Source organism: Alternaria triticimaculans, assembly GCF_023758025.1.
Source record: "Alternaria triticimaculans strain BMP 0046 chromosome Unknown scaffold_14, whole genome shotgun sequence".
In the NCBI taxonomy this organism is placed as follows: domain Eukaryota; kingdom Fungi; phylum Ascomycota; class Dothideomycetes; order Pleosporales; family Pleosporaceae; genus Alternaria; species Alternaria triticimaculans.
In genome coordinates this window covers 534,403-558,757 of record NW_026055971.1, presented here as the reverse complement: position 1 = coordinate 558,757, position 24,355 = coordinate 534,403, and the positions used below count along the sequence as shown (strand labels likewise).

The window sequence follows — 24,355 nt, the reverse complement described above, 5'->3', positions numbered from 1 at the left end:
CCCAGCTTGTTTTCTCCATGTACTGTATTTTTGGATGACCGAGTAGTGACTGAAAAATCTCTTCGAGGTTATGGGTTGTTTTTATTAAACATACTGAATGGCTCACTACTATCGCAGGGTATCAGATTACCGGGAAAAGGAGTGGAAATGCTATAGTGAGCTCGTGCCTGACATGGGGAGGTGACTTGACCTCGTCTCGTAAGAAACACCAGACTTCATACAGCCCAACACGACTTCCGTGAAAGAATATGTTGAGCCCTCTTCCACCACTGTTCAATCGTTACCGGAACATGTTTAGCATCGCGCGTAGGTTCCTAGCCCGTGCGCGTCGCGTCACCGTCCTTGTCCGTTCCCTTCTCACCCACATCCCCTGCCATTACGTCCTCAAAGAAATTGAACATGCTATCCTGCCCACTCTTTTTGAATTCCTTGATACACCGCCCAGGTGTGATGACTTCAGCAATAGTCTGGATCTCCTGCTTCCATTCTTTCACATACGACGCCGTCGGCTCGGTGTGCACGACGTAGAAGTGGCGGTAGTCGCGGCGCATGTCGACTTGCAGTCCAGCGTAGTAACGTATCATATTGAGATTGGCGGCTTGCTGGCTACGTTTGAGCGTATTGAAGTAGTCGACAGGTTCGCATTCTGCGATCGCACGGCGCTCGGAGAGGATTGGGTGTTTGTCGGCTTTTAGGCTGAAGGGGGCGTCGGGACTGTCTTGCTCGATGTAGTTGGGGTTCGTGAGGAGGGAGTAGAGCTCCGCGGCACTGTGTTGAAGTTAGTGATATATCCTTTTATTTCGAGTGTAGTAGACAAACCTCTGTACATCAGCATCACCAGCCTGGAGCTCGGTTGCTTGATCTTCACAGTAGGCAAAAAGATGCTCCATCAGTTCCGGACGGACACACAGACGCCAGAGCAGGCTGTTCTCGACGATCTCTGGCCAATGAGCTGATGGACCTGCGAGTTCCTTGAGCTTCGTGATTTTTGCCAAGAAGAGCTTGATGATACACAGCGCATATCTTGGCATCGCTTCGAAGACTTCGTCCGTGATGTAGATAAATCCGCCAACAGGAAATATCTCAATGCGATCATTTCGGACCACAGGTGTCTCATCTGAAGCATAGTCGTATTCGATACCTGGTTGAAGCCCGACCGACCAGAGACGCACTCCTCTACGGAGGACTTGGCCGAATCCTGGAATACTTGTGAAGTATTCAAAGTCGGGATGTGCCTACTCTGCTTAGTATTCGTTTGTTCCACGGAGTGTGTGATACGTACAATGATGATACCCGTGCCTCCTTTCAGGATTTGTTGCTGAAAATCTGCCCATCCGCCTGCATAGCTCGCACTGCTGACTTGGACATGATGCATCAAGAGCCATCGAGTGATGATTTCAAACTCCACAAAGTGATCTTCAGGGTGAAAGAACAAGAAAGCCCTCCTTTCTACTGGATCGATGGTTGTTTCACCATCGTTGGTCGCAAACATGTCTTCGAAGTCGAGCTTACTGACTGCGCTTATTCTCTCTTGCAGCTCTGTACATCTGATATCGACAGGAGGGAATTCCATGGGTGGAGGTGGAGGAGGTGGCGGCTGGAACGGTTGTTGCGGTTGTTCGAGTGGCATGGGAGAAGGGGAGCGTGTTACTTCATCGGCAACGTCCGGCTGAGCAACATCATCGATGTCCATATGGACAGACGCATCAGATTCATCAGACCCATCCGCCGGTCGAACAGGCTTCTGACGAGAACCATGTGGCCCATCCGCGACGATACCAGTATCATAATGTTGGAAGGCACAATCCTGGTCGGACTTACGACATTGAGTGTTTTTCCAGTACCAGCACGTAAGTTGGTTCGGTGCCAACGCTTTCTTGGTGAACTTGTCTCCAGACTGACTTTCTCCACCATTGAACTCCGGCCGCTTCTCAGGATCAATTCGCACATCGGGAACTTTAGGATCAGTGTGCTTCATCCACCCAGTGTTGTAGTGAGCGTAATTACACTGTTCGGCAGAATTCTTGCAGCCCCGTTCATGGTTCAGCCAATAGGGACAGGTGAGTGGTGGCCTGCGATATTTACCAGGTATGAACCCTTGCATATCCCCCAAGGGATAGTCACGGCCGTTTTCATCCTTATTTCTATGCATGAAGCGACATTCTTTCGGACCTCTCGGGCAATCGTTGCTAAGCCTCCAAGAATAGCATACTAATGGGACTTTGTGGGATTCCCAGTCTTCCAACGGTAGGTTACCGTCAGTAGACTGTCGGCTTGGGCGAACGTCGCTGTTGGAGTCTTCTGTGGGTCGCCTATGGCTAGGCTCACGACGACCGTATAGATCATCGCGTGGTGCGCGCGGGAGCGAGATAGTGGTACCGGGTGGGGCGTTGACAATCTGTAGAGCCGAAGGATCAGGTGTACCCTCCCTGGCAGACTTCTTATTCGCCGCCCCTCGTCCTTTAAGGTTGCGGAAATGGGTCTTGTTCAATTCAGAGATCTGGCGAGGCGGAGGTTTCGGTTGGTTCGTGAACTTGATGGCGCCATTCTTTCCTGTATCGGATGTGATATTACTAGGACTGACCTGCGTAGTAAATGAGACTGATCTCTTCGCAGTACCGGAATTTGCGCGGGCCGGAGTTATATTGGCAGAACCTGTAGCGGCGCTTGCAAGCTCACTGGTGGTACTCGCCCTCCGTTGGGTGGGGACCGGGTCGACATGTCCGGTTCGAGAATGTGGAATTGATTCCGATGGCGAAGGCTTAGCTGGGCTCGGCTTAGTAGCTGACTTCCGCTTTGGAGTGGTTGTAGCACGTTTCAGTGCTTCACTGGCTGACTGAGCTGACTTTCGACGTGGCCGGCGCTCAGTACCAGCGCCATCTGCACTAGTCGACTTGTGCTTTGTCTTCTTTGAGGTCATCGTGATCTCATCGAATAATGAGTCATCCGTCAACTCTGCTTCCTCAGAAGAAGACAAAGATGAGTCTGACTGCACTACAGGAGGCTTACGCGCTCTTGGAGGTTGTCTTCTGGGACTTTCGATGAACAAGTTGTTGAGTTGACTGGAGTCTACAGCTTCTCTTTCTGCCAGTGTAACTTCGAGGGGCGGCACACCTTCATCTGCCGCTGCTCGAACTGCTGCCTCGAATCTGCTTATGTTTTGATCGCATAGCTTCCGGAATTCAATCCCGCTCATTTTCGATTTCTTCAGGTTCCATAGTTCCAGAGCGGTGGGAGCTGGGGGTCCTGGGGCAGGTTCGGGGTCCGTCGGAACATCATCATCATTAACATTTTCAAAATTTGATGCTGGTTCCCAAGTACCTACATAACGTTAGGAAGATGCGATGAATGTTCAACCTTGTGAAACGCTTGGAGAGTATAGGTCGGGGTCGTTTTCCAGGCAAAACCAAAGAACTGCGAATGACAAGATTAAATGCTTACTGCTTCATAGCGGGTTAGCTTGGCTCAACGATCATTCAGCATAGACTTACTCGGAAAGTGGATAGCCCTCCCACTTGGTCAAGTACTTTATGCCCTTTCCGAAGGGCGCGACGTCCCATTCATTTTGCCACTTTTCTGCTATGATACATTCCACGTCAAAAGTACCCGCCACTTGCTCATTGTCTTCGACAGGGCGTGATGACATTCTGGCGAAAGCCGTAGAGATGAATGAGGATGCAAGGTCCTGATTGGTTGAGAGCAGCGGGAGGATACTGATACAACGCGCAAGTCGAATTTTCCGATACGCGCCCGATCGCTGTGCTCGCTCAACACGCGATAAGAAGAGGCGGAGTTATTGCCGCTATTTGACGAAAGGCGGCTTGTTTGCGGTGGTGCAAGCAACAACGGCGTGAGGGTGCAGGTGAGGGCGCGGAGAGTAGCGTCTCGCTTACCTAATGCGGCATGGGCTCGTTCGCCCTGAGTGCTGGCTGGTGCTTTGTTGGTGGAGCAGCGACTCCTCGAGGCAGCGAGATAGCGCACCTGGACACTTCACCCGCCACGACGACCGGACTCTGCCTTTCTGCTTGCCCTGATACCCCAACGCTATCCAGGCCCTGCTCCCGAGAACCTCGCCGAATTAGCGACTGAGACGTGCACCCGCCGCCCGCCTGCCACTCTTCCCCACCTGCCTACCGCAACAATGGCGAACGACGAATATGACGTGAGTCCCCGTACGCCAGCAGCTGTGGGCTCTGCATACTGACCGTCGTGCCTGTAGTTCCTCTTCAAGGGTACCGCCTCTCCCCCCGCCTTACTCGTCCCAGTCTCGTCGCCCGCTAACCCCCGCAGTGGTGCTCATCGGAGACTCAGGTGTCGGTAAATCCAACCTGTTGAGTCGATTCACGCGCAACGAGTTCAACCTCGACTCCAAGTCGACCATCGGCGTCGAATTCGCTACCCGCTCCATCCAAGTCGACGCAAAGACTATCAAGGCCCAGATCTGGGATACCGCAGGCCAGGAGCGGTACCGCGCCATCACCTCCGCATACTACCGTGGCGCTGTCGGCGCTCTGCTTGTTTACGACATCAGCAAGCACCAGACATACGAGAACGTGACAAGGTGGCTGAAGGAGCTGCGCGACCATGCCGACTCCAACATCGTCATCATGCTCGTCGGTAACAAGAGCGATTTGAGGCATCTGCGGGCAGTGCCAACAGAGGAGGCCAAGCAATTTGCGAGTACGTGTTCCATTCTATGACACTGGCAGTTATCCAGATAGTCACTCATAGACGACGTAAGCTGACACTCTCCAGGCGACAACAACCTCTCCTTCATCGAGACGTCCGCCTTGGACGCCAGCAACGTCGAGCTCGCTTTCCAGAACATTCTCACAGGTACGCCCATCTCACCATACAATACCCCGCAGTAAACACAGTGGTCGGCGCAAAATTTGGCGTCACAGTCCATAGGCTGGATAGACATGTGCTTACACCGCCACTTTCGTCGTGCCCTCAACGCCGAGTCACCAGTACGAACTGCTGCTAACACTACCCAGAAATCTACCGCATCGTCTCAAGCAAAGCCCTCGACCAAGGCGAAGGCAGCGGCCCAGTCCTCGGCAACGACCGCAAGGTGCTCGAGATCAGCAAGTCGGCCGACGCGGAGCAGAAGAAGGGATGCTGCTAGACGACGACGAAATCCACAAATACCCTTCACCTACAAACTGGTTGCGCCGGGTTACAACGCATGTTTTTGGCGGGAGCAGCGAAGGGAGAAAGCTCGAATATTGCGAGCAGGACTACGATACAAATGTGCCTTACGTTTAACGCGGGAAACAACATGAGATGATGCAAATGCCCAAACTCGGCGTCCAGGAAGTCGCTCACTTTACGTCTGCTTTGTGTCTGTTCGGCTACAGGTGTCGGGGTCTCTGCTTGGTTTTGCATGCTGCGAGAAGCATCTCTTTTGTTCGGTTCGGGACTGGAGGCGATAATGCGAATAGTGGCTGTATGTATGGCGTGATTGCAATGTCAGCTCATGTTCAGATTATCTCGCGTAGCCACCATGGTCGTTAATTGTGCAATCGGAATGTCACGATGGGCTGACGCGTCAGCAGACTCCTGGAGCGGCCGTTGTGTCACATGTGACGAAGTAGATCCACGGCTTAGTATCTTCTGTCGGTCGTTTCGGCAAATCGAGCACTTGACCACTGACCAGTAACACTCGGCACGTAGATCGGTCCTTTGCGCATCTCCATCACCGTACCGAGCATCTCTTCCGGGCCACTCACCAAGACAAAACATCACTCGGATCTCGACCCAAGAGTTCATCTAAAAACAACAAATAGATTCGTAAATGCTCATGAAACGCCTATCCCCCTTCTGCCATTCATGTCATTAGGCCGCCAAGTATCCTCCGCCTTCGTCCCAGGAGGCAAGTACTGCGAGCCCTGCTCAGAAGTCCTGCGATAGCTCGAACTGCCCGAATCATCATGTCTCTTCTCATCTCGTGACTCGTGAATACCCGGCATGGAGTACGTCCCTGGATCCTGCATGGACGACGGACTAGCCGTGAAAACAGGTCGCGACTTGACGTCCGTTGCTAAAGGAAGCAGTGAGCCGCTGTTCTTGGACTGTAGGGCCTTGGCGCGTTTATCTGCTTTGGCGGCGTCGTGCGTGCGGTCGTAGAGATATAGACCCACGAATGTGAGGACGAAGCCGAAGGCTTGGACTTTGGTCATGGGCTTGCCGAACCAGACGACTGCGAAGACGATGACGAAGACGCGCTTGATTAGACTAGCGACGGAGTAGGTGACGGGTGAGACCATGGATAGTAGCACGAAAGCTACAATGTTTTGCCCAAAATGGAAGGTCCCGTTGAACAGGAATTCTAGAATCAGCCGCCCGTGGTCCAGAGCTTCAGGGTGGTCTGATAGTTCAATGGAGGCGTCGTGCAGAAAGTCGAAGATGAGGGTGAATCCTTCGGACCAGAGCCAGAGTGGGAGCGTGAAGAGGAAGGCTAGACCGGAGGAGTAGCAGAGGAGGTTCAGTTTGTCTGGCTTGGTGAACTTGTTGGGCGGGAGACCGTCTTTCTCAGCGGCTGCGGCGTCGTTGAAGATCTGCTTGGAGACAATGTTCTGTACGACGAAGAGGATCGCGCTGGCAAACGCGGATATCAGGCCGATCAGATTCGCGTTGAAATCCGCCGAGCATGCCAGTATGACTCCCAGAGTAAGTGGTATAAGGGAGAGGTATGTTGGGATCGAGTATTGAATCTTGAAGAAGATGCTGTAGGCCATGACCGTCAGGAGCGGGGAGAGCCCCTTGATGGTGTGCACCAGCGACACAGGTATCCTCGACGTAGCATCGGCGCTGAGAATGTGTCCACCAATCTGGAAGAGCGTCAAGGGCAGCGTGGCCATAATCAGTTCCCTGGATGGGCTGCGAATGCCGTACTTGAGGAAAGGCATCGTCTGCTTCAACCGCGGGAACTTCCTGGCGAACATGGCCATTATCAAGCACCAACCGGATACGAAGGCGAATTGTACGGTCGTGAGGGTGATGGGCTTCGGGAGGGCGGTCAGGATGGCCTTGGAGGACATGTTGGTGAAGATGGAGGTCATGTACCACACGCCGCAGAGCACCTGCGTCTGTTAGCCATGGACCATGCAGAGACGTGCATGGCGCGACGTACGATGAGCTTGGGCGACAGCGGCGCCTTGAGCGCATCGGCGAGTTCATGCGCATTCTGGCTGACACTGCCCTTTCGCGTCCGTATTGTCCTGAAGGCCTCGGAAAGGCTCTTCTGTCGCCCGTGTCTGTTCGAGGAGCCCGACGAGGAGCCATTCATGCCCCCGAACCTAGCCTCTTTGCGCGGATGCCACCTATCCCCTGGTACCGTGCCGCCATTTGCCTGCGCTGCATGACTGGGGCTGGCGGACCGCGACGAGCTGAGGCCGTAGATGTTGTCTTCCTCGGGCGTGGGGAGCAGATCGGGCTGGAAGGCGGGAAACTTGAAGGTAGCGTTGGGACTCGGGTCCCGCGCCAACGGAGGCGTCATGGCGACTGCGGGATGGAAGGGGGTTGGGGTGTCGTAGAACTATTCGTTACGCCATGGGGGTTGGGAGAAGCGATGTTGCAGGCGACTTGGTGCTATATGCGCGGAACAGTGGCGCACTCCTTTGCTACACGCAAGAGCACGAGGGCGGCACAATCAGCGGTAGCGGTGGTGGGGTACCGTGGATCGTCGAGAAGGATTATTCCACGAAGCGTGGTGTTGAAGGCAAGCGTCGCAATAGATCCGTAATTAGCGGAGAATTGTCTGGTTAGTGACATACGCGTTCCGGGCGTCGTGCAGCCGACAGGGATAGCAAATCACCAGCCCTCGTCAGCCAAGCTCCGTTGATGACTTCGGGAACTACCATGCATTCCGCACCTGCTGTGTCGGGCAGAGATCTTCTGCACCGATAACGACGTTCCTGTTCAAAACCACCTCTTTCGCTCCTCATCATGTGTCGAGGCTTCGTGCAACCCCGAGTATGTCTGTTCCGATGAACCGGCCGTCGCTGCCGTACCTATTCTGTGCTATCTTCCTCCTGCTGCAATTGGGTCAGGCTGCTGAACATGGCCCGGTCGTAGCCCCACTGCACCTAGTGAGCCGCCAGGAGAGTGCCTCCTTGATTTCCTTCAACGACACATGGCACGTCTTAGGGCCATTTCAGATTGGAACAAGAGGTACGTCATTGACCGTGGTGACGCGGAAACACCATGCCAACATCATATAGAAGCCACGTGGGGTGCCGATCCACTCGAGTACTACGGCGGCTTCAGAAATCTCCAATATGACCCTGAGGCGACATTTCGAAGCTCATTGCCTACTAACGGGACCGCGTCATGGAACGTGACCCAAGCCGTACGAACTTTGAACGATGCTACATCAGCTAACGCTTCCTTGAGCGTGGCTTACTCCAACGTTGATTGGGACTTCCTCAAGGTCGTATACGGGTGGGCTGCTGTTCAATACCAGGCCTGGGCTCGTGGCGAACTCATCGTCGGCGGTAATGAGACTCAACATCTAATCTTGCATACGGACGCCATCCTGGAATACTGGATGGATGACCAGCACTACTTTGGAGGAGACTATTACAGCTACCGCAACGCACCTCCTGTTCTTCATCTCAAGCCAGGCTCACACAGAATCGATCTTCGCCTAGCTCGCGATGTCAGGGCTTTTGGAGGCATTCTGGAGCCTACCATTGATGTTGTCGTTGACGTGCAAAAGGCCACAGGGTCTCTGGAACTTGCGAAACCTGGCATGCTAGTGTCTGATGTGGTCGACGGAAAGCTTGCTTCGTCGATTGGATCGGTATACTTGAGAAACACTGGGGAAGAGGATATCGAGGTCCTGAGTATTCAGCCCTCAGATGTGAGCTCGCACGTCTCTTTCGCCGGGTGGACAACGGGCGCTCAGTCATTGTTACGCGAAGATACTGATACTGCTGACCAGGACGACTCTGACACATACGAAGACTCCCGCATGCCCATCACTATTGTTTCAGGTCAAACGAGGCCCCTCGTCTTTAAAGCATCTCTCTCTACCAACAACGCCTCGTCCTTGGATTACGACATCACGTACCAGTCCGTTGGTGGAACACGCCAAAACACCCTACATGTGTCTCAAAAGCTGAATCATATCGATCTCTACAGGCCTCACAAGGTCACATATCTCCATCCGGGCGGCATAGCTTCCTATGCTATGCTTCGGCCTCCGGCGAAGAACGCAACATGCCCATTGGGACAATCGAAGCTGCCTTTGTTGCTGCAACTGCACGGAGCTGGTCTTGAAGCGGAAAATGCCCAGGTTACTGGAGCTCTGGATCCCGTCTCTGATCTCTGTGCATGGGTCCTGTTCCCAACAGGTGTCACGCCGTGGTCCGGCGATGACTGGCATAATTGGGGCTTCGCCGACGTTGAAGCCGCAATAGCTGCGATTCCAACCTGGATCGCGGACAACCACTGGACCGGGTACGGTATCGACACAGACCGCTGGATAGTCTCGGGGCACTCCAACGGTGGGCAGGGTACTTGGTATGCCCTGACTCACCGACCAGATAAAGTACTCGCTGCAGCACCAGTTTCGGGCTACGCCAGTATTCAAGTGTACGTGCCATACCATCTGTGGCAGCCTGCAGACCCAGGACGTACAGCGGTCATCAGTGCCTCACTAAACAATTATCGACATGAAATGCTCATGCCTAACGCGCATGGAATTCCTGTTCAACAGCAGCACGGTGAGATTGACGACAACGTTCCGGCTTACAACGGCCGCCTACTTGCGGAGCAGCTGTCTCGTACAGGAGTCAGTTCGGGGGTCACAGGAGCCAAAGCTAGTTACAACGAAGTAGCAGGGGCAAACCACTGGTTTGACGGGGTCATGACAACACCAGCATTGGTAGACTTCTACTACACCCAAGCTATGAACACAGATGTTTTACCCCGGAAAATGGAGCATTTTCTTATCATGGTCGGCGACCCTGGAGACATGGGGAGTAAGAACGGTATTCAGGTCAAAAAGCTAGAAGACCCAGGACGCTATGGCAAGGTCGGTGTTCGGGGACACATCATCAAGACCTCCAATGTAAAAGAGCTTGAGTTCAATACTGCCATTTGGGATGGGTCTGTGACTCTCGATGGGCACGAATTGAGCCTGGCAGAGGCAGCAGCGACCACGGACTCTTTTATCCGTGTTCACAAGACGGACGAAGGCTGGAACATCGGCTCACGTACTGCAGATTCTGCGCAGCCTGAAAGGAGTGGCCGACAACTGGGCTCCATGACTGCTATTCTTCGCACCCGTGGGCCGTTCACTATCAGGCACCCAGGCTCTAGCAATTCGTCGTACATTGCACTGCAGACTTCACGCAATCTACACCAGTACTTCCAAGCAGACGCCAACATCGTCTCTTCCACAGCAGACTCTGCAATTTCCAAATACACCAACAACGTTATCACTCTGGCTGTTGGCGCCAGTCTCAAAGAAAGTGAAAGCAACTTCCCGATTCAATTTGGCGACTTTGGAATTACCATCCGCGACTACCGGGGGCAAGACCAAACATACAAGGAGGAAGCTAGAGGTGCGGCGTTCTTGCGACCACTACCAGACGAGCGTCTCGAGCTCGTATTGTGGGGTGCTGATGACGAGGGGTTGCGACAGGCATCCCGTATCGTTCCTCTGCTGGCAGGCGTCGGTCAACCCGATTTCGTTGTCTTTGGTGAGAGCGCAAAATGGAAGGGTATTGAGGGTGTCTTAGCGATGGGTTTCTTTGACTCTGAATGGGAGGTCACTCCCAGCAGTGTCATAGAAAGTGGGTAAGCAATGCGCAGGCCCAAGCTCGAAGAGGTGGTAGGTAGCTGCGGATATCAAAGGCTCACCATGTCTCATCAACTTTCAGTGTGGGAGTAAGGCTATACCAGCTTTGACATGAATGCAACGGGTGGAGACGTAGAGCGGACCGTCCTTGACAACTGTATCCTTGATTCCTCTTTCTACAATAATCTTTCCGTTTGTTGAGGTGAAGACGAGTGCGACGCGTCCCGACGCGACGCGCCTTCCACCTGGGCACCTACTCGCGCTCACCTTGTCTCTTTCGGAAGCTTCTATTGTCACCACCCCGCTTCTCCCGCTTTCTTTACTCACCATCTCCTCGATCTCTTCCTTCTTTCCACGACTGTCGTCCTTTCCTTGCGACAACGCCCTCTGCGACCTACTGATTTATGTACATTTGAGCTGTTTCCTCGTCGCTTCTGCATCTACATTGGCCATTTACGTCGCCAAACGAGCTGCACCGAGCCTCTGTTCTGCATATTATCTGCCCATTTGCCCAATAACCCCAGATTTGTTTCCAGCCGCCTTCAGAACCGCACTCTTCACCATATAGCCTGGACACGTCGGTAGCCTCTCGGATCTAAGTCATCTACCCACTCTTCCAAGCTCCGCTACTATGAGCTTCAACATAACTTCCGACGGGTCTCCCACACCCCGCAAGGGCCCCAACCGATTCTCCAAGGCCGGCGATCTCAGGATTGACACCTCGCCAGAGGTCCTGGGTCAGGCGGTAGGCAGCATGAGCCTGCACCAATACCCATATGCTTTCCAACGTGCGTTTGGCTCATCGTTGACTTGCAATACACAGGGCATGAAGCGACCACTCGGTTCTTCTACCCTGGGCAATCAAGCGCCTATGCTGCTGCAGCACGACTCATTCGACGGCTATAAGGTCAGTACAATCCAGCATTTGCAGCAGGCTCACCGTCGCGCCCTCTTACATCGACCAAGCTGACCTACCCAGAAGCCCAAGATGGGAGCTCACGAGGAGTCAGCCGTCATGGACTCGCTCTTGCAGCGCCTGAATGGACGCTCCCCTCCGCACGACCCGTATAGCTCCTCCAACGGATCGATCCCCATCACACCGGCCACCGACGACTTCGCATCTACCCCATCGACGGAGTTGGACGGCTCGATCATCCTCGTCGAGGCTTGCGAGCTACAAAAGCTTAAGCTAGAACTACAAGAGGCCCGCAACGAAGTCAACCGCGTCAACCAGGAAATGCATAGCCATCATGTGGCCCGGTCGACCATGGAGCACCTGAGCCAATCGTCAGAGGCTGATTATAGCTACCCGGGTGATGTCACTGAGCAGACTCTCACCAGCTTGCAGAACAAATTCAATGCTTCCACTCGGAGCAACTACGGTTGGGGCAATGAGCCTGCTCGCCCAGCCTATACCAGCAACAACAGCTTCGGCAACTCATACCAGCCCCAGGTGCAACCTCAGCCCCAGCCTCAGGCCCGTCCACAACCCGCTCAGTCAGGCTATCGTCGCAATGGCTTCTTGAACGAGCCCACTCATTTCCCTCTCGACCAGAGCTTCCGCAGCAGCGGGATGTCCAACGGCTTCAATGCCGGTATGGGTAATGGCATGCCTAACCCCATGAACAACAACTTCAACGGTATGAACATGGGCATGGGAAATGGACTGAGTAATCCACCTAGCCGCCCTAGTTCGGCCTTCGATCCGAGTTACAATCAGTACGCTATGCCGCCCATGTATCCGATAGGCCACCCGGCTCCGATTGGTACAATGGCCAGCAGATTGTCGCCAGATGCGAACGAGTTCAACGTGGCCAATGGCATGGGACCGTCTCCATGGAACTCTCAGGTAAGATACCACTACTGCATGCAGAACCCCGACTTTTACTGACAAGACATAGGCTCCGAGTGAGGCGGGTACTTCACAGTACGTGCCCCCTGTTGAACCCATGAACTATCGTCGCCTGTTGGACCGAAACATGAGCTGCAACTGGAAGTACATCGTCGATAAGATCATCTGCAACAACGACCAGCAGGCTTCCATCTTCCTTCAGCAGAAGCTCAAAGTAGGCACACCGGAACAGAAGTATGAGATTGTGGAGGCAATCATCTCCCAAGCTTATGCATTGATGGTCAACCGCTTCGGCAACTTTCTTGTACAGCGTTGCTTTGAGCATGGTACGCACGATCAAGTCATCGCGATCGCCCAAGCCATTCGCGGCAATACTCTCGCCTTGAGCATGGATGCATTTGGCTGCCATGTCATCCAGAAGGCCTTCGACTGCGTCCCGGAAGAGTATAAAGCAACTATGGTGCACGAACTGCTTCGTCGCATCCCAGAGACTGTCATTCACCGTTACGCTTGCCACGTCTGGCAGAAGCTCTTTGAGCTCCGTTGGAGCGACTCTCCTCCCCAGATCATGCGCTACGTCAACGAAGCTTTACGAGGCATGTGGCACGAAGTTGCTTTGGGCGAGACGGGCAGCCTGGTCGTACAGAACATCTTCGAGAACTGCCTTGAGGAAGACAAGGTACGTGAAGGCGCTATCAATCCTTTCGGATTCTACTAACTGGCATTAGCGTCCCTGCATCAACGAGGTGCTCGCCAGTATCGATGTCATCGCCCACGGTCAATTCGGCAACTGGTGCATCCAGCATATTTGCGAGCATGGTGCGCCCGCTGATCGTAGCCGAGCTATCGATCACATCCTTCGCTTCAGTACTGAGTACAGCATGGACCAGTATGCTTCCAAGGTCATCGAGAAGTGCCTGAAGATTGGTGGCAACGAGTTCCTGGACCGGTACCTGGACCGCGTATGCGAAGCTCGCCCCGACCGTCCACGCATGCCTCTTATTGATAGTAAGTCTGGAGCACCCTTGATTCGTGGACGATAGCTAACCTTGTTGAAGTTGCTGGTGATCAGTTCGGCAACTATCTTATCCAGTATGTCTTAACCAACAGTGGTACCCAGCATCGCGAGCTCGTTGGCGGCCACATCCGTAAGCACATGGTCTCTCTCCGCGGTTCCAAGTACGGCTCTCGCGTCGCCATGCTCTGCTGCAACCCTGCCCTTGCGACACGCCCAGGACCTCCGGCGGGCATGCTTCCCCGCTATGGCAACCCCGCACCGCGCCCCAGTTTTGGCGCATTCCGTTAAAGACGTATTTGCGCGTGTACATGTCTTTGTCCACATACGTATCGTTGGGTATTATCAGCCAGTGCACCGCTCGCTCGATCTCGAAGAAGGTATCGTGGATATGCCCAAAAGCTAAGATCAATGTCGAACAAATTGTCGAAGACCATTGGCTTAAAACGAAAGTACGCATTTCCTACAGTCAGTTGGAAAAGCATCGATTCCTGGACACGCCTTATCACGGACATGTTCTTTCTTGTTTATCCCAACACTTTCATCGGCCCTGAGATACTTAGTAGGATTATGGAGGCAAAAGCTGGAGAAGACGATATGGTGAACAATGAACTGGATTGTACCTACATACTTATCCTTCTTTCGGAAGCAGACTAATCACGAGGTAATACGGTTACGATAATGCTGTCATCGGATGTATGTATTCTTCGATGGAAATAAGAAACATGATGACCTATTGCATGTATCACTGCTTTTGATGTGTTGGGAAGAGTTCGTGGCTTTACCGCAGTGATGGGAACTGATGAGTGAACATAAGAGACAGACGTTGCTACCCGTCTTGTCGTGGATGTCAACGTGCGGAGCCGCTCGGTGAATCCTGGAGTTTGTACGGGCTTCGGTGGCAACTCGGGCATGGCCGGGAAAGAGCTTGCACATGCCGGGAAGACGATAATCAAGGTTGGTGAAAACTTCGAGCTGTTTCATCGAGAATCACGTTCTAAGGGACTTGCATAGCCTCGTGTAGAGGAGAGGGAAGGTTGGCCGCATATCTGCTGAGTCCGAACAGTGCGAGCGGCGAGCGGCAACTAAGAGATGCCGCTTCGGCACAGAATCCGAAGAGCATGCGACACGCGAGAACTTGCCGAGCAGGAACAAACCGGGGATGCATTGCTCACAAGCTTACAGAGCCTTACTTAGCGGCTGCCTGCATGTAGGTGTCAGGGTAGTGAATGCGCATGGGTGATGCATTTCTGATGGAACTGTTGCGAGGCAGAGCATCTTGAGGAGGGAGTCATGGTTCGCTGGGAGCGCATCCCGAAACGAGTTAAATGTTCCTACATCCAACGTAGAGCTGCAAGAAACGAACAGCAAAAGAAGTCCCCTCGAGGTATACTCACTCGATCATGCATCGGTGACCTGATCTCTCAGCGCACGATAATCGGCCCAGCCCTGGAGGAACGTAGGGCTAGGCAGGGCCTGCCGAAAGGGCCTTACCTCATCACTGCCCGCACATGTCAACGTGGGTCTAGCGGCGCCGGAAGTTCGGCGACGTCACCATGAGTTTTGAGCATTGCGTTATCTTTTAATAAGTCGCCGCGTGCGCCGTCATATTTTATATACCCATTCAGACTCCATACACATACCCATCCAAACTCCCGACACTAAGCGTATACCTGACGCACAACTCTCGACAGCCGCCACATCCACACGATTGTCCACCATACACCTGTATTCTGAATTGGAGCAGTTTCTACCTAAGACAAGATGAAGGTTCTTACCAAGGAAGAGGAGGCCGCGCATTACAAGTGAGTATTGCACTCTAACGGCGATGGGAACTTTGTACTGACAGCTTCAAGTGCCACAATCAAGGGCGGCTCGATAGGTGGTGCCATTGGTACGGCGATAGGTGCTGCAGGTGTCATGGCTGCGAGCAGAAGATACCACTCCTTCCGAGCGCTCACAGTTCCTTTCCGGGCTTTCCTTGTCGCCTCAACAGGAACATTCATCGGTGCGTATCTCTCTATCGCGAAATCCCGGTGTTCGATTGCTAACAATGCTACCCCACAGCCGTCATCGCCGCCGACCGAGCCTCCGCAGCATACGACATCGAACACACACCCGAGAAGAAGCGTCAAGTCGAGCGAGAGAAGGAGCGCGAGGCCCTCTACGAACAAAACAAGACCGCTCTCCAGCGCGCCAAAGCCTGGGCGACCGAAAACCGATACCCGATTCTCTTTGGTTTCTGGGTCGTCTCCATGGCTGGATCATGGCACATGGTCAACCGCAACCCATATCTGAGCGGATCACAAAAGCTAGTGCAGGCGCGTATGTACGCACAGGGTGGCACATTGGCAGCGCTGCTAGGCAGTTTTGCGATTGAAGGTGCAGACGCGGCCAAGGGTCAGGGAAGATGGGAGACAATTAGGGTTATCGACCCGAACGATCCCGAGCATAAGCATGTTATCGAGAAGAAGATTCACCACGAGCGATATGCTGGAGAGGACCAGTGGAGAGGTATGTCAAAGTCGTGAAGTTGGATGTGGGAATAGCTAGCTGACTTAATGATACAGAAATGGTAGAGGCTGAGGAGCAACGCGAGAAGGAGCGCAAGGCTGCTGCCGCGGACAAGGAGCACAAGGCTAGGCAGCATGCTGATGCTGCTAACAAGAAGGAGAAGAAGGCCGAAAAGGAGGAAGAGCAGAACAAGAACAAGGCTTAAGCGTGGGTTGAGCTGATGTTCCACATTATCCTATCACGACCTCGGATACCTCCCATCCTACCTCCAACCACCCGACTCGCATCCGATACGGCCTCCGCGTTGTCTTTTCAAGGCCTTCGTCCTCATTTCCCGGCGTTTGGACGCAAAATACTCTACGACCCTGACCTTTTACCTGTTATATCTGTACGACTAGGTTGTGTTCAGGCAGCTGGGTTTTAATGCGTTGTATGTACATATGAGCGCAGTTTAGCGCATCTACGAAAACCACATCCTTATGCTACAACATTTGATTACGCCATAATGCTGTCTAATTACGCGTTTACATGTCAGAGCTATACCAAATTTCTTTTTGTAAACTGTCCCACCCCGCACGTGTCGACTGTATGATTCTCAGGGTCCATCATGACGTCTGCGCTCCTGAGTTGGTGCATCAAGCACGTCACATGCTTTCGCGACGAAGCTAGCTGGTGCATACATGTTGTGAGACTTTCCGTTCTGTGATGGTATCTTTGAGTTTGACTACTACCGAGATCACAACATCTTCTCTTCGCCATCGCGTCTTGGCCAGAAATGAGAAATCATCTCTTCGCGTCCCACTCACACCAGCAGCTTCGATCCTACTAAGCAAAACGAAGAAATGAGTCAATCAGATGTGTCACGGACGCTGGAATTGATATCACAGAAGCTCATCCCCAGCACCAATCTCGTCCACCCACCCAAGAAAGCCCAAGATGCACAACTCACGGCGACAATCGCAGACCTACATGTCCACCCGACCATCGAAGCACTGCTACACATCCTCAACCATGACTTGGAATCTGCACATTTTCTAGTCCGGCACATGCAGGCTCCGCCAGCTGTGGAGGGGATGCTACTACACGGTATTTTGCACCGCGCGGAGGGCGACTTCAACAACGCAAGAGCCTGGATAAGCGACGTCGCAGACGCATGTGAAGGCTATCAACCCAAACACAAAGAAGATGGTCAGAAATTGGATGCTGAAGTCGCGAAGCAGGTTGGCAGCAACTCTTCCATCTCGTCTTCCCTGATTGAATTCGTCTATGGCGATGAGGAGCCTAAGAGTCTGATCGATGCTGTTGAGCAATTTCGAAGCAAGAAGAAGATTGAGAAGACGGATGACGGGGAGGGTATTGAAAAGAGGATAAGAGGCGAGGCTGAGAAGGTGCTGGAGTGGTGCAAGAACAAGTTTGGGGACGGGGTGTGGGAGGATGCGACGAAAGCCTGGGTTAAGAACAGCGAGGAAATCAGCAAGATCAGTGGGGATATGGTCAGTGGTGGTAAGGGACATAGGGAATTCTGAGACTAGAGATGGTGTTGGCGGTGTCATAGCACGCGTAGTGGGGGTTGAATTATTCCTGTTGCTAGAACGCCCGCGCTGTTGAGCGAAGACATCTAGAGCGATCCTTACGGCGATCTCCCAGATTTCGGTAGCTTATCGGCACCTGTTCTAAGGACACGTTTATCTTCAGGAACGTCCTGTCAAGCGACCCAGTGATAGTACCGTGAAAGCGATGCCAAGACGTGTTGATTTGTTCCTGCCCACGATCGCAACGTGCATCCCCACTACCGCGCTGAACCATGGTTCAGATCGCCGTCCTCGGGGCAACAGCACGTGAGAGAGGCAGCAGGAATGAGTGTCTCAAAGCCTGTATACAAACAGAGAGCATGATGCAGGCGACCGTCATCTGTACGGCAGCAACCACCGCCTGGGCTTAAGCGAGGATCAGGGCCAGGGTGCAGCGGCGAATGGGCGTCGACGCTCCAGAGGCGGTCGGCCTGTGACATCAACGGCCAGCTTTCACCCCTAACAACGCCATTATTCTTCCCGCACCACGTGCAGCTCTCGGCTGGACTGTACACCAAGCAATCATGGCCGACGATTCCCTCAAAGTGAATGGCCAGGGCCGTCCCAGCAACGTCAAACACCACACGTCCCCCTCGCTCATGATGAACGCCCACTTTGCCGGCGTCGGCGACAACGTCGACAAAAGTGCCTACGAACATGGCATCCAGGTCATCGACGAGGACAAGATGTTCAAGTATGTCTTCTCCGCGTGCAGGCAATTGGGCAGAGGGGCAGTAGGCTAATGGGTTCTCGCCATGTAGCACAAACGTCTCTACATATCTCAACATCGAGAAGGTTATCCCCGCCGGCTTCAACTACCACCTCATATCCGTCTTTGGCTCGCAGTCTACCGGAAAGTCGACGCTGCTCAACTACCTCTTCGGCACCCAGTTCGGCGTCATGTCCGAGCAGGAGCGCCGCCAGACAACAAAGGGAATCTGGATGAGCAAGAACAAGCGCGAGGAGGGCGGCTCCAACATGGCTGAGAACATCCTTGTCATGGACGTTGAGGGTACGGATGGCAGAGAGCGAGGCGAGGACCAGGACTTTGAGCGCAAGAGCGCCCTGTTCGCGCTTGCCACGAGCGAGGTCCTCATCGTCAACATCTGGGAACACCAAGTTGGACTGTACCAGGGTGCCAACATGGGCCTGCTCAAGACTGTGTTCGAGGTCAACCTACAACTCTTCGTCAAGGACAGCCAGTAAGTATATCGACTGCTCTGGATCTCTCACATGCTGACGATTGCTAGATCCACCCCCAGATCCCTCTTATTCTTCGTCATCCGCGACCACCTCGGCACGACACCCCTCAAGAACCTACAGAACACCTTAATACAAGACCTTTCCAAATTGTGGTCGACCATCTCAAAGCCCAATGGCCTCGAGAACTCGCGGATAGAAGACTACTTCGACTTCGCCTTCGTCGCCCTCCCACACAAGATCCTACAACCCGAGAAGTTTGAGGAGGCAGTCACACAGCTTAGCAGGCGGTTTAAAGAAGGGTACAATGACCCGAGGAAGAGCGGGCTCATCGACGAGGCGACAGCACCCATCTTCCTGCCCCAATACCACCGACGGATTCCCGCAGACGGTTTCTCGGCATACGCGGAGGGTGTATGGGATCAGATTGTCAACAACAAGGACTTGGATCTGCCTACACAGCAAGAGCTGTTGGCTCAGTTCCGCTGTGACGAGATCTCACGGGAGGTCCTGGTTGCTTTCGACGAGAAGATCACACCACTGGAGGACCAACAAGCCGAGCATGCTCGGACCGGGCAGCTTTCTGTCATCACCGACCTCGGCCCTGCGATGAGCGCTGCACGAACCAAGGTCTTCAAAGACTTCGACACGAACGCGAGCCGATACCACAAGGGCGTCTACAAGCGGAAGCAGGCAGAACTCGAGGGCAAGGTGGACACACGGTTGAAGGCACTGTTCCAGAAGCAACTCACAGCTGCTCACAAGTCCGGGGTGGAGTCCTTCAGCGAAGCCGTCAGTGCGGCGGTGAAGAGCGGTCAGAAGAAGGGAACATACGACTTCGCACAGATTGTCGATTCGGAGAAGAAGCAAGCACTTGCCAAGTTCGAAGAAGATGCGAAGGCCATGGCGATAGAGGGCGCGGCCTGGAGCAGTCATGAGAACGAGTTGAAGATCTACAAGAAGGACCTGGATGACGTCTCTGGCCGTCTGCGCAAGGATGAGATGAGGCGTCTGGCCACACGAATCGAGCGCTGGGTACGATCAAGACTAGACGAGTCTGTCGGTCTTGAGTTCAACAAGCTCGGATCCGGTCGAGGCGGTTCTGGCGCGCCCGAGCATGGCGAGCGACCACCAACAGAGAAGGATCTCTGGGACCGCGTCTGGACTATCTTCACCGAAACTGTTTCGAGCGCCGAGAAGCGATTCACTGACCGCGCATCCAGCTTCGATGCTAGCCCCGAAGAAGTTGAAGTCGGTCTGTGGAGGTTACGGCGGAAGTCGTGGGCTGTGCTCCGCGCGAAGATTGACGAAGAAGTCATGGAGGGCAACATTCTCTTGAAGCTGAGAGAAAACTTCGAAGACAAGTTCCGCTACGACGAGCATGGCGTCCCAAGAATATGGCGACCCACCGACGACATCGAGGGTGTCTACACCAAAGCCCGCGAGTCGACGATTACCGTTATCCCACTCCTTGCCCGTTTCAAGCTGGCGAAGACATCAAGCCCTCCACCGCTCGATGCATGGATCGGCGAAGCTCCCGCGTCAGCAACCGCTGCGGATGAAGACGATCTGACACCCATCGGTGGCTTAGACGACGAAGAGGGCAAAACCCTGGAAGAGGAGATGACCATCCTCTCTGACGCCAAGCAAGCCGATCTCCTGATCCGCTTCAAGAAGACCGCAGATGGTGTGTACGTGGAAGCCAAGCGTAGCGCGATTGGCGGTATCACGCAAGTTCCGTTGTACTTCTACGGTCTCCTCCTCGCGCTGGGTTGGAACGAAATCGTAGCTGGTAAGTCTCAAAGTCGTCTCTGCTTTTCGTTACCTATATACTGACCTTTCTCAGTCCTCCGCAACCCAGTGTACTTCATCTTCCTTATCCTCCTCGCCGTCGGCGCCTACGTAACCTACACTCTCAACCTATGGGGCCCCATGGCACGCATGGCCAACGCCGCCTCCACACAAGGTCTTGAAGTCGGCAAGGAGCGTCTTCGCGCTTTCCTCGAGAGCTCGGATACTGGCCGCCAAGCCATGGCCATGAGCGGCGGTATGAATGAGACTAGGAGACACGAGGATGTCAGGATGGACAGGCTGAATGGCGATGGCAAGAAGAGCAGAGCCGAGGAGGAGGACCTCGATGATATTTGAGTGAGTGTCGTTGTGACTGGTTGGCTCTTTTGGGTAGATGCTGGATAGCGTAGGATACGAAAAAGGGATTGTATGGCTTTGATAAGTGTGTTTGAGCGCTTTGTTGATAGAATCCTAGTTGTTGGGTCGGCTTCGTCGGAATGCGAAGTTGGATAAATGAGTCGAATGGTCCATGTCGATGCGCGCGATTGGGCATGTGAATGCTGCGTTGGTAGTGATGATCGTCAGCAGTACGGGCGGTTCCGCGGTTCAATGTCTGCGCTACTGGTGTATATAAATCACCTTTCTAGTCTTCCTTTCTTGTCCTCATACTTTCTAAGAGCTTCCATCTTTTATTACCAAAAGATTTCGATCGGCGAACTATGTGGACCTTGAGACCGCCGCTGGTCTTCTATTCCAAAAACGATATCTTTCACGTTCCATGGCTTTTGTTGCCCGACTTTCGGAACATTCTTTACCACAGAAAAGAATAAGAGGTGGCAATGTCCGATGTCCTCTGGTCCTCTGTCTCTGTTCAAAGACATTGTTATTCAAAATCCTGCCCGTTCCAAACTATGTGTTTGGCCTTGCTTCTCCAGCGCGAGCGACAAAATCTAACAATACCACTCACGACTTACGAATGTCGACTTTGGCCTGCGCTATCCCAAAGATTAGTTCTAATCGGACATGTCGAGACTCTGAAATGTCGGAACGCTAGCTGCATGTGCTGGTATTGGCATTGGGGAGTTCGGATTCAAAAAACAAAGGCACTCAGACATGAGCGACGAGTACCGGTTCTACGGTCTCTATGACCCTCACCTCGCCGAGTAGCGCAACAAATACTTAAACGCTTCCGACGACTGCTGGATTTGTTGAATACTCTTCCATCCACTTTCCTGAAATGAAACCTTGGAATCAAAACAATATGTTCCACAACTCATGGAGTTTGTCTAAAAGAATGGCACAAGAATCCATGATTGTGGCGTCGTCCCGTTCCTTTCAACAACCCACAGCCGCGATGTTATCGCATCGGGCCAAAAACAAATCCATTTCTCCCCATGGGTGCTGTCGCCTCGCCTCGTCTGGGTAAAATACCAAAACATGTTCGATATGCGACCGATGAAATCGATGAAATCGAGCGAGAGGACGAAACAAAACTGCTCGAAGGGTATTATGAGGCACAAAACCTACCAAAAAGATTTGGCCAAGGACTCATGTTGGCGGGACGTTGGCAACTGCGTTACTGATTCAAGATGCGAGACTTTGGCGGCACATCCAGCACTCGGACGGTAACTGATACCAGTATAAATACACGTCTTTTCTTGACGGAGTTGCACAAACATCTCCTCTCTTTTTCAACTCAAAAGAATACATGGAGGTAGTGATGGAGCGGTGTTTCCTGGACTCAAATATCGCGAAAATACGTTCATTCCCCGCTCCAAGCGACCCGGCTTCATGCGCTATGAATCAAAAGCTGGTGAAAGAAGAGTCATGTGTTGTTCCTCCAGTCAGCCAAGAAGCTGGTCTCAGAAACTACATGAATAGTGTTGGTATGCTGTGAGAGTCCGCTTCTCCCTGCTTCTAGAGTTGCGAGAAAACCGACTGAGCGATAAACTTCGGCAGCCACCCGGTAGGTCTAAGATCCAAAAGATGTTTTCGAAAGCGACATGCAGTCTCTGGCTGGCTCGTGCTCTCCATCTCTATAAAGTTCTCTCCAATCTCAGTACCCTCGTCTCCACGATAACAACGACGTCACTTCTCGTTCTCTAAAATGGCAATAACTCATTCACATGAGCAAGAAAGAAGAGTCCAAAACTCGAACGCAGCAAACGAATGATCCTCGCCTGGGATTTTGGCGAGAATACTTAAAAGATGTACTTTGATAGCACATGATTCTGCCGCCGTCGAAAACAATTCGAAGCCTGCATCACAAGAGACTTCCCAAAATACGAGAAGATCAGCGCTGTTCAGATCAACAAACGCCAAGTGGAAACACATGATGATACAAAAACTATCAAGCACCTATCTATGATTCTCTCCTTTGGACCTCCATATCTGCTATCCAGCTCACCCCGATCGGCGCAGAAGAGCTTTCATCAAAACATGGGCCACATCTCTGTTGGGCTTATAAGAATGCTCTCGGCTTCGAATCTGCGCCTCTTCTTTACAAATACTTCACCAAACAATATTACCAAAACAAAAGATCGATGACCTATGGGAGAGGCGAGAAGCACGAAAAGGCGGAAGAAATTATTCATGATCTTGCGGCCCTATTGGTCTCATAAAGCAAATCATGTGCAGTTTTAGTCGTATCAGACTACCCAACCGACCTGACTAGGACTTTTTGCGAAACGACAGATGCATGCAAAATGAATCGCAAAAGTCTGTGTGTTCGCTGCGCGAGATGGACAAAAAACCATACAAGATTCGAGTTATGCCGAGCTCGCGTTTTCCACAAGTTACCACATGCAAAAATCACTTGACCGCTATCTTATGATTTTGGCTGATCTTCCGGCCTAGATATCTACTATATAAAGGCTCCAGACTTTGCTACTTTTAAGTCACCAGCTTCTCTATCTGAATTCCTCTTTCCAAAATTCACGCTCATCATGAGCAATGACTGTCTTCCTACGGACCGAAAAATACTGGAGACAGCATAGCATGTTCTGGTTGCCTTCTTGGAGCGAGATCAGTTCGTTCATGTTGCTATCGAGACGTGGTTCCACCAAATACATGGTTAATCAGAGCCATGCTCCCTCACTCATGGTTTCGACGCAGCATAGTACAACGATACCAGTCTACGTTTTTCAGTCACTCCAAAACAGTGGGATCCGCTTCTCATGGGTGTGAGCGTTCGTTGCGGCGTTGCTATAAAGTCGTCGATTCTGTTTCTCGACCTACTCTTCATCTTGCTCCTCTCTCCCGGAAGACTACAAAAGCACGAACACGCGATCCATGGTGTTTGCTCCGACTCGGAAAAGTTCTACGAAGGCTCAACATGACTGAGTGATCTGGAGAGCTTCCAGTATTACCATGTGCAGACTACCCAATTATCCCGATCTCCATCCGAAAATTTGAGCCGCTCACTTCATGTTCTGACCAGCCAATTGCGACCCAAAAAGGAGATCTCAAAGATCGCATGACTGTTACCAGCCACTCGTGTCCATCTACAGCTCGACTAGTAGACTCCTGGATCTATAAAATATCCGCTCTCGCACTCCGTACCCAGTATCGCATTCGTGTCTCCAAACTAAGAGCGCCAAAAG

General features: G+C 52.7%; 7 protein-coding genes across 7 annotated transcripts; 5 read left to right on the top strand and 2 right to left on the bottom strand.

Moving 5' to 3' along the window:
- Positions 1-314: 314 nt before the first annotated feature.
- On the bottom strand, positions 315-3,449 carry J4E78_008358 (uncharacterized protein; the record flags this gene model as incomplete). The annotated part of the gene is made up of 5 exons (XM_049368959.1): positions 315-768; positions 820-1,235; positions 1,283-2,008; positions 2,213-3,149; positions 3,442-3,449. 5 exons carry the CDS (start codon positions 3,447-3,449, stop codon positions 315-317), a joined length of 2,541 nt encoding a protein of 846 aa, XP_049219403.1.
- A 692-nt stretch (positions 3,450-4,141) lies between these two features.
- RAB11B (Ras- protein Rab-11B) lies at positions 4,142-5,128 on the top strand (the record flags this gene model as incomplete). Its single annotated transcript, XM_049368958.1, has 5 exons — positions 4,142-4,162; positions 4,220-4,232; positions 4,291-4,680; positions 4,756-4,836; positions 4,998-5,128. The coding sequence occupies 5 exons, from the start codon at positions 4,142-4,144 to the stop codon at positions 5,126-5,128; spliced, it is 636 nt and encodes a 211-aa protein (XP_049219402.1).
- A 673-nt stretch (positions 5,129-5,801) lies between these two features.
- J4E78_008356 (uncharacterized protein) lies at positions 5,802-7,501 on the bottom strand (the record flags this gene model as incomplete). The annotated part of the gene is made up of 2 exons (XM_049368957.1): positions 5,802-7,085; positions 7,136-7,501. 2 exons carry the CDS (start codon positions 7,499-7,501, stop codon positions 5,802-5,804), a joined length of 1,650 nt encoding a protein of 549 aa, XP_049219401.1.
- A 490-nt stretch (positions 7,502-7,991) lies between these two features.
- On the top strand, positions 7,992-13,968 carry J4E78_008355 (uncharacterized protein; the record flags this gene model as incomplete). Its single annotated transcript, XM_049368956.1, has 7 exons — positions 7,992-8,175; positions 8,226-10,809; positions 11,411-11,717; positions 11,790-12,659; positions 12,712-13,341; positions 13,391-13,670; positions 13,721-13,968. 7 exons carry the CDS (start codon positions 7,992-7,994, stop codon positions 13,966-13,968), a joined length of 5,103 nt encoding a protein of 1,700 aa, XP_049219400.1.
- Positions 13,969-15,441: 1,473 nt separating this feature from the next.
- Positions 15,442-16,396, top strand: J4E78_008354 (uncharacterized protein; the record flags this gene model as incomplete). The annotated part of the gene is made up of 4 exons (XM_049368955.1): positions 15,442-15,482; positions 15,534-15,685; positions 15,745-16,191; positions 16,248-16,396. 4 exons carry the CDS (start codon positions 15,442-15,444, stop codon positions 16,394-16,396), a joined length of 789 nt encoding a protein of 262 aa, XP_049219399.1.
- A 637-nt stretch (positions 16,397-17,033) lies between these two features.
- J4E78_008353 (uncharacterized protein) lies at positions 17,034-17,717 on the top strand (the record flags this gene model as incomplete). The annotated part of the gene is made up of 1 exon (XM_049368954.1): positions 17,034-17,717. The coding sequence occupies one exon, from the start codon at positions 17,034-17,036 to the stop codon at positions 17,715-17,717; it is 684 nt and encodes a 227-aa protein (XP_049219398.1).
- A 569-nt stretch (positions 17,718-18,286) lies between these two features.
- On the top strand, positions 18,287-21,110 carry SEY1 (Dynamin-like GTPase that mediates homotypic ER fusion; the record flags this gene model as incomplete). Its single annotated transcript, XM_049368953.1, has 4 exons — positions 18,287-18,456; positions 18,524-18,964; positions 19,013-20,754; positions 20,809-21,110. 4 exons carry the CDS (start codon positions 18,287-18,289, stop codon positions 21,108-21,110), a joined length of 2,655 nt encoding a protein of 884 aa, XP_049219397.1.
- Positions 21,111-24,355: the final 3,245 nt, after the last annotated feature.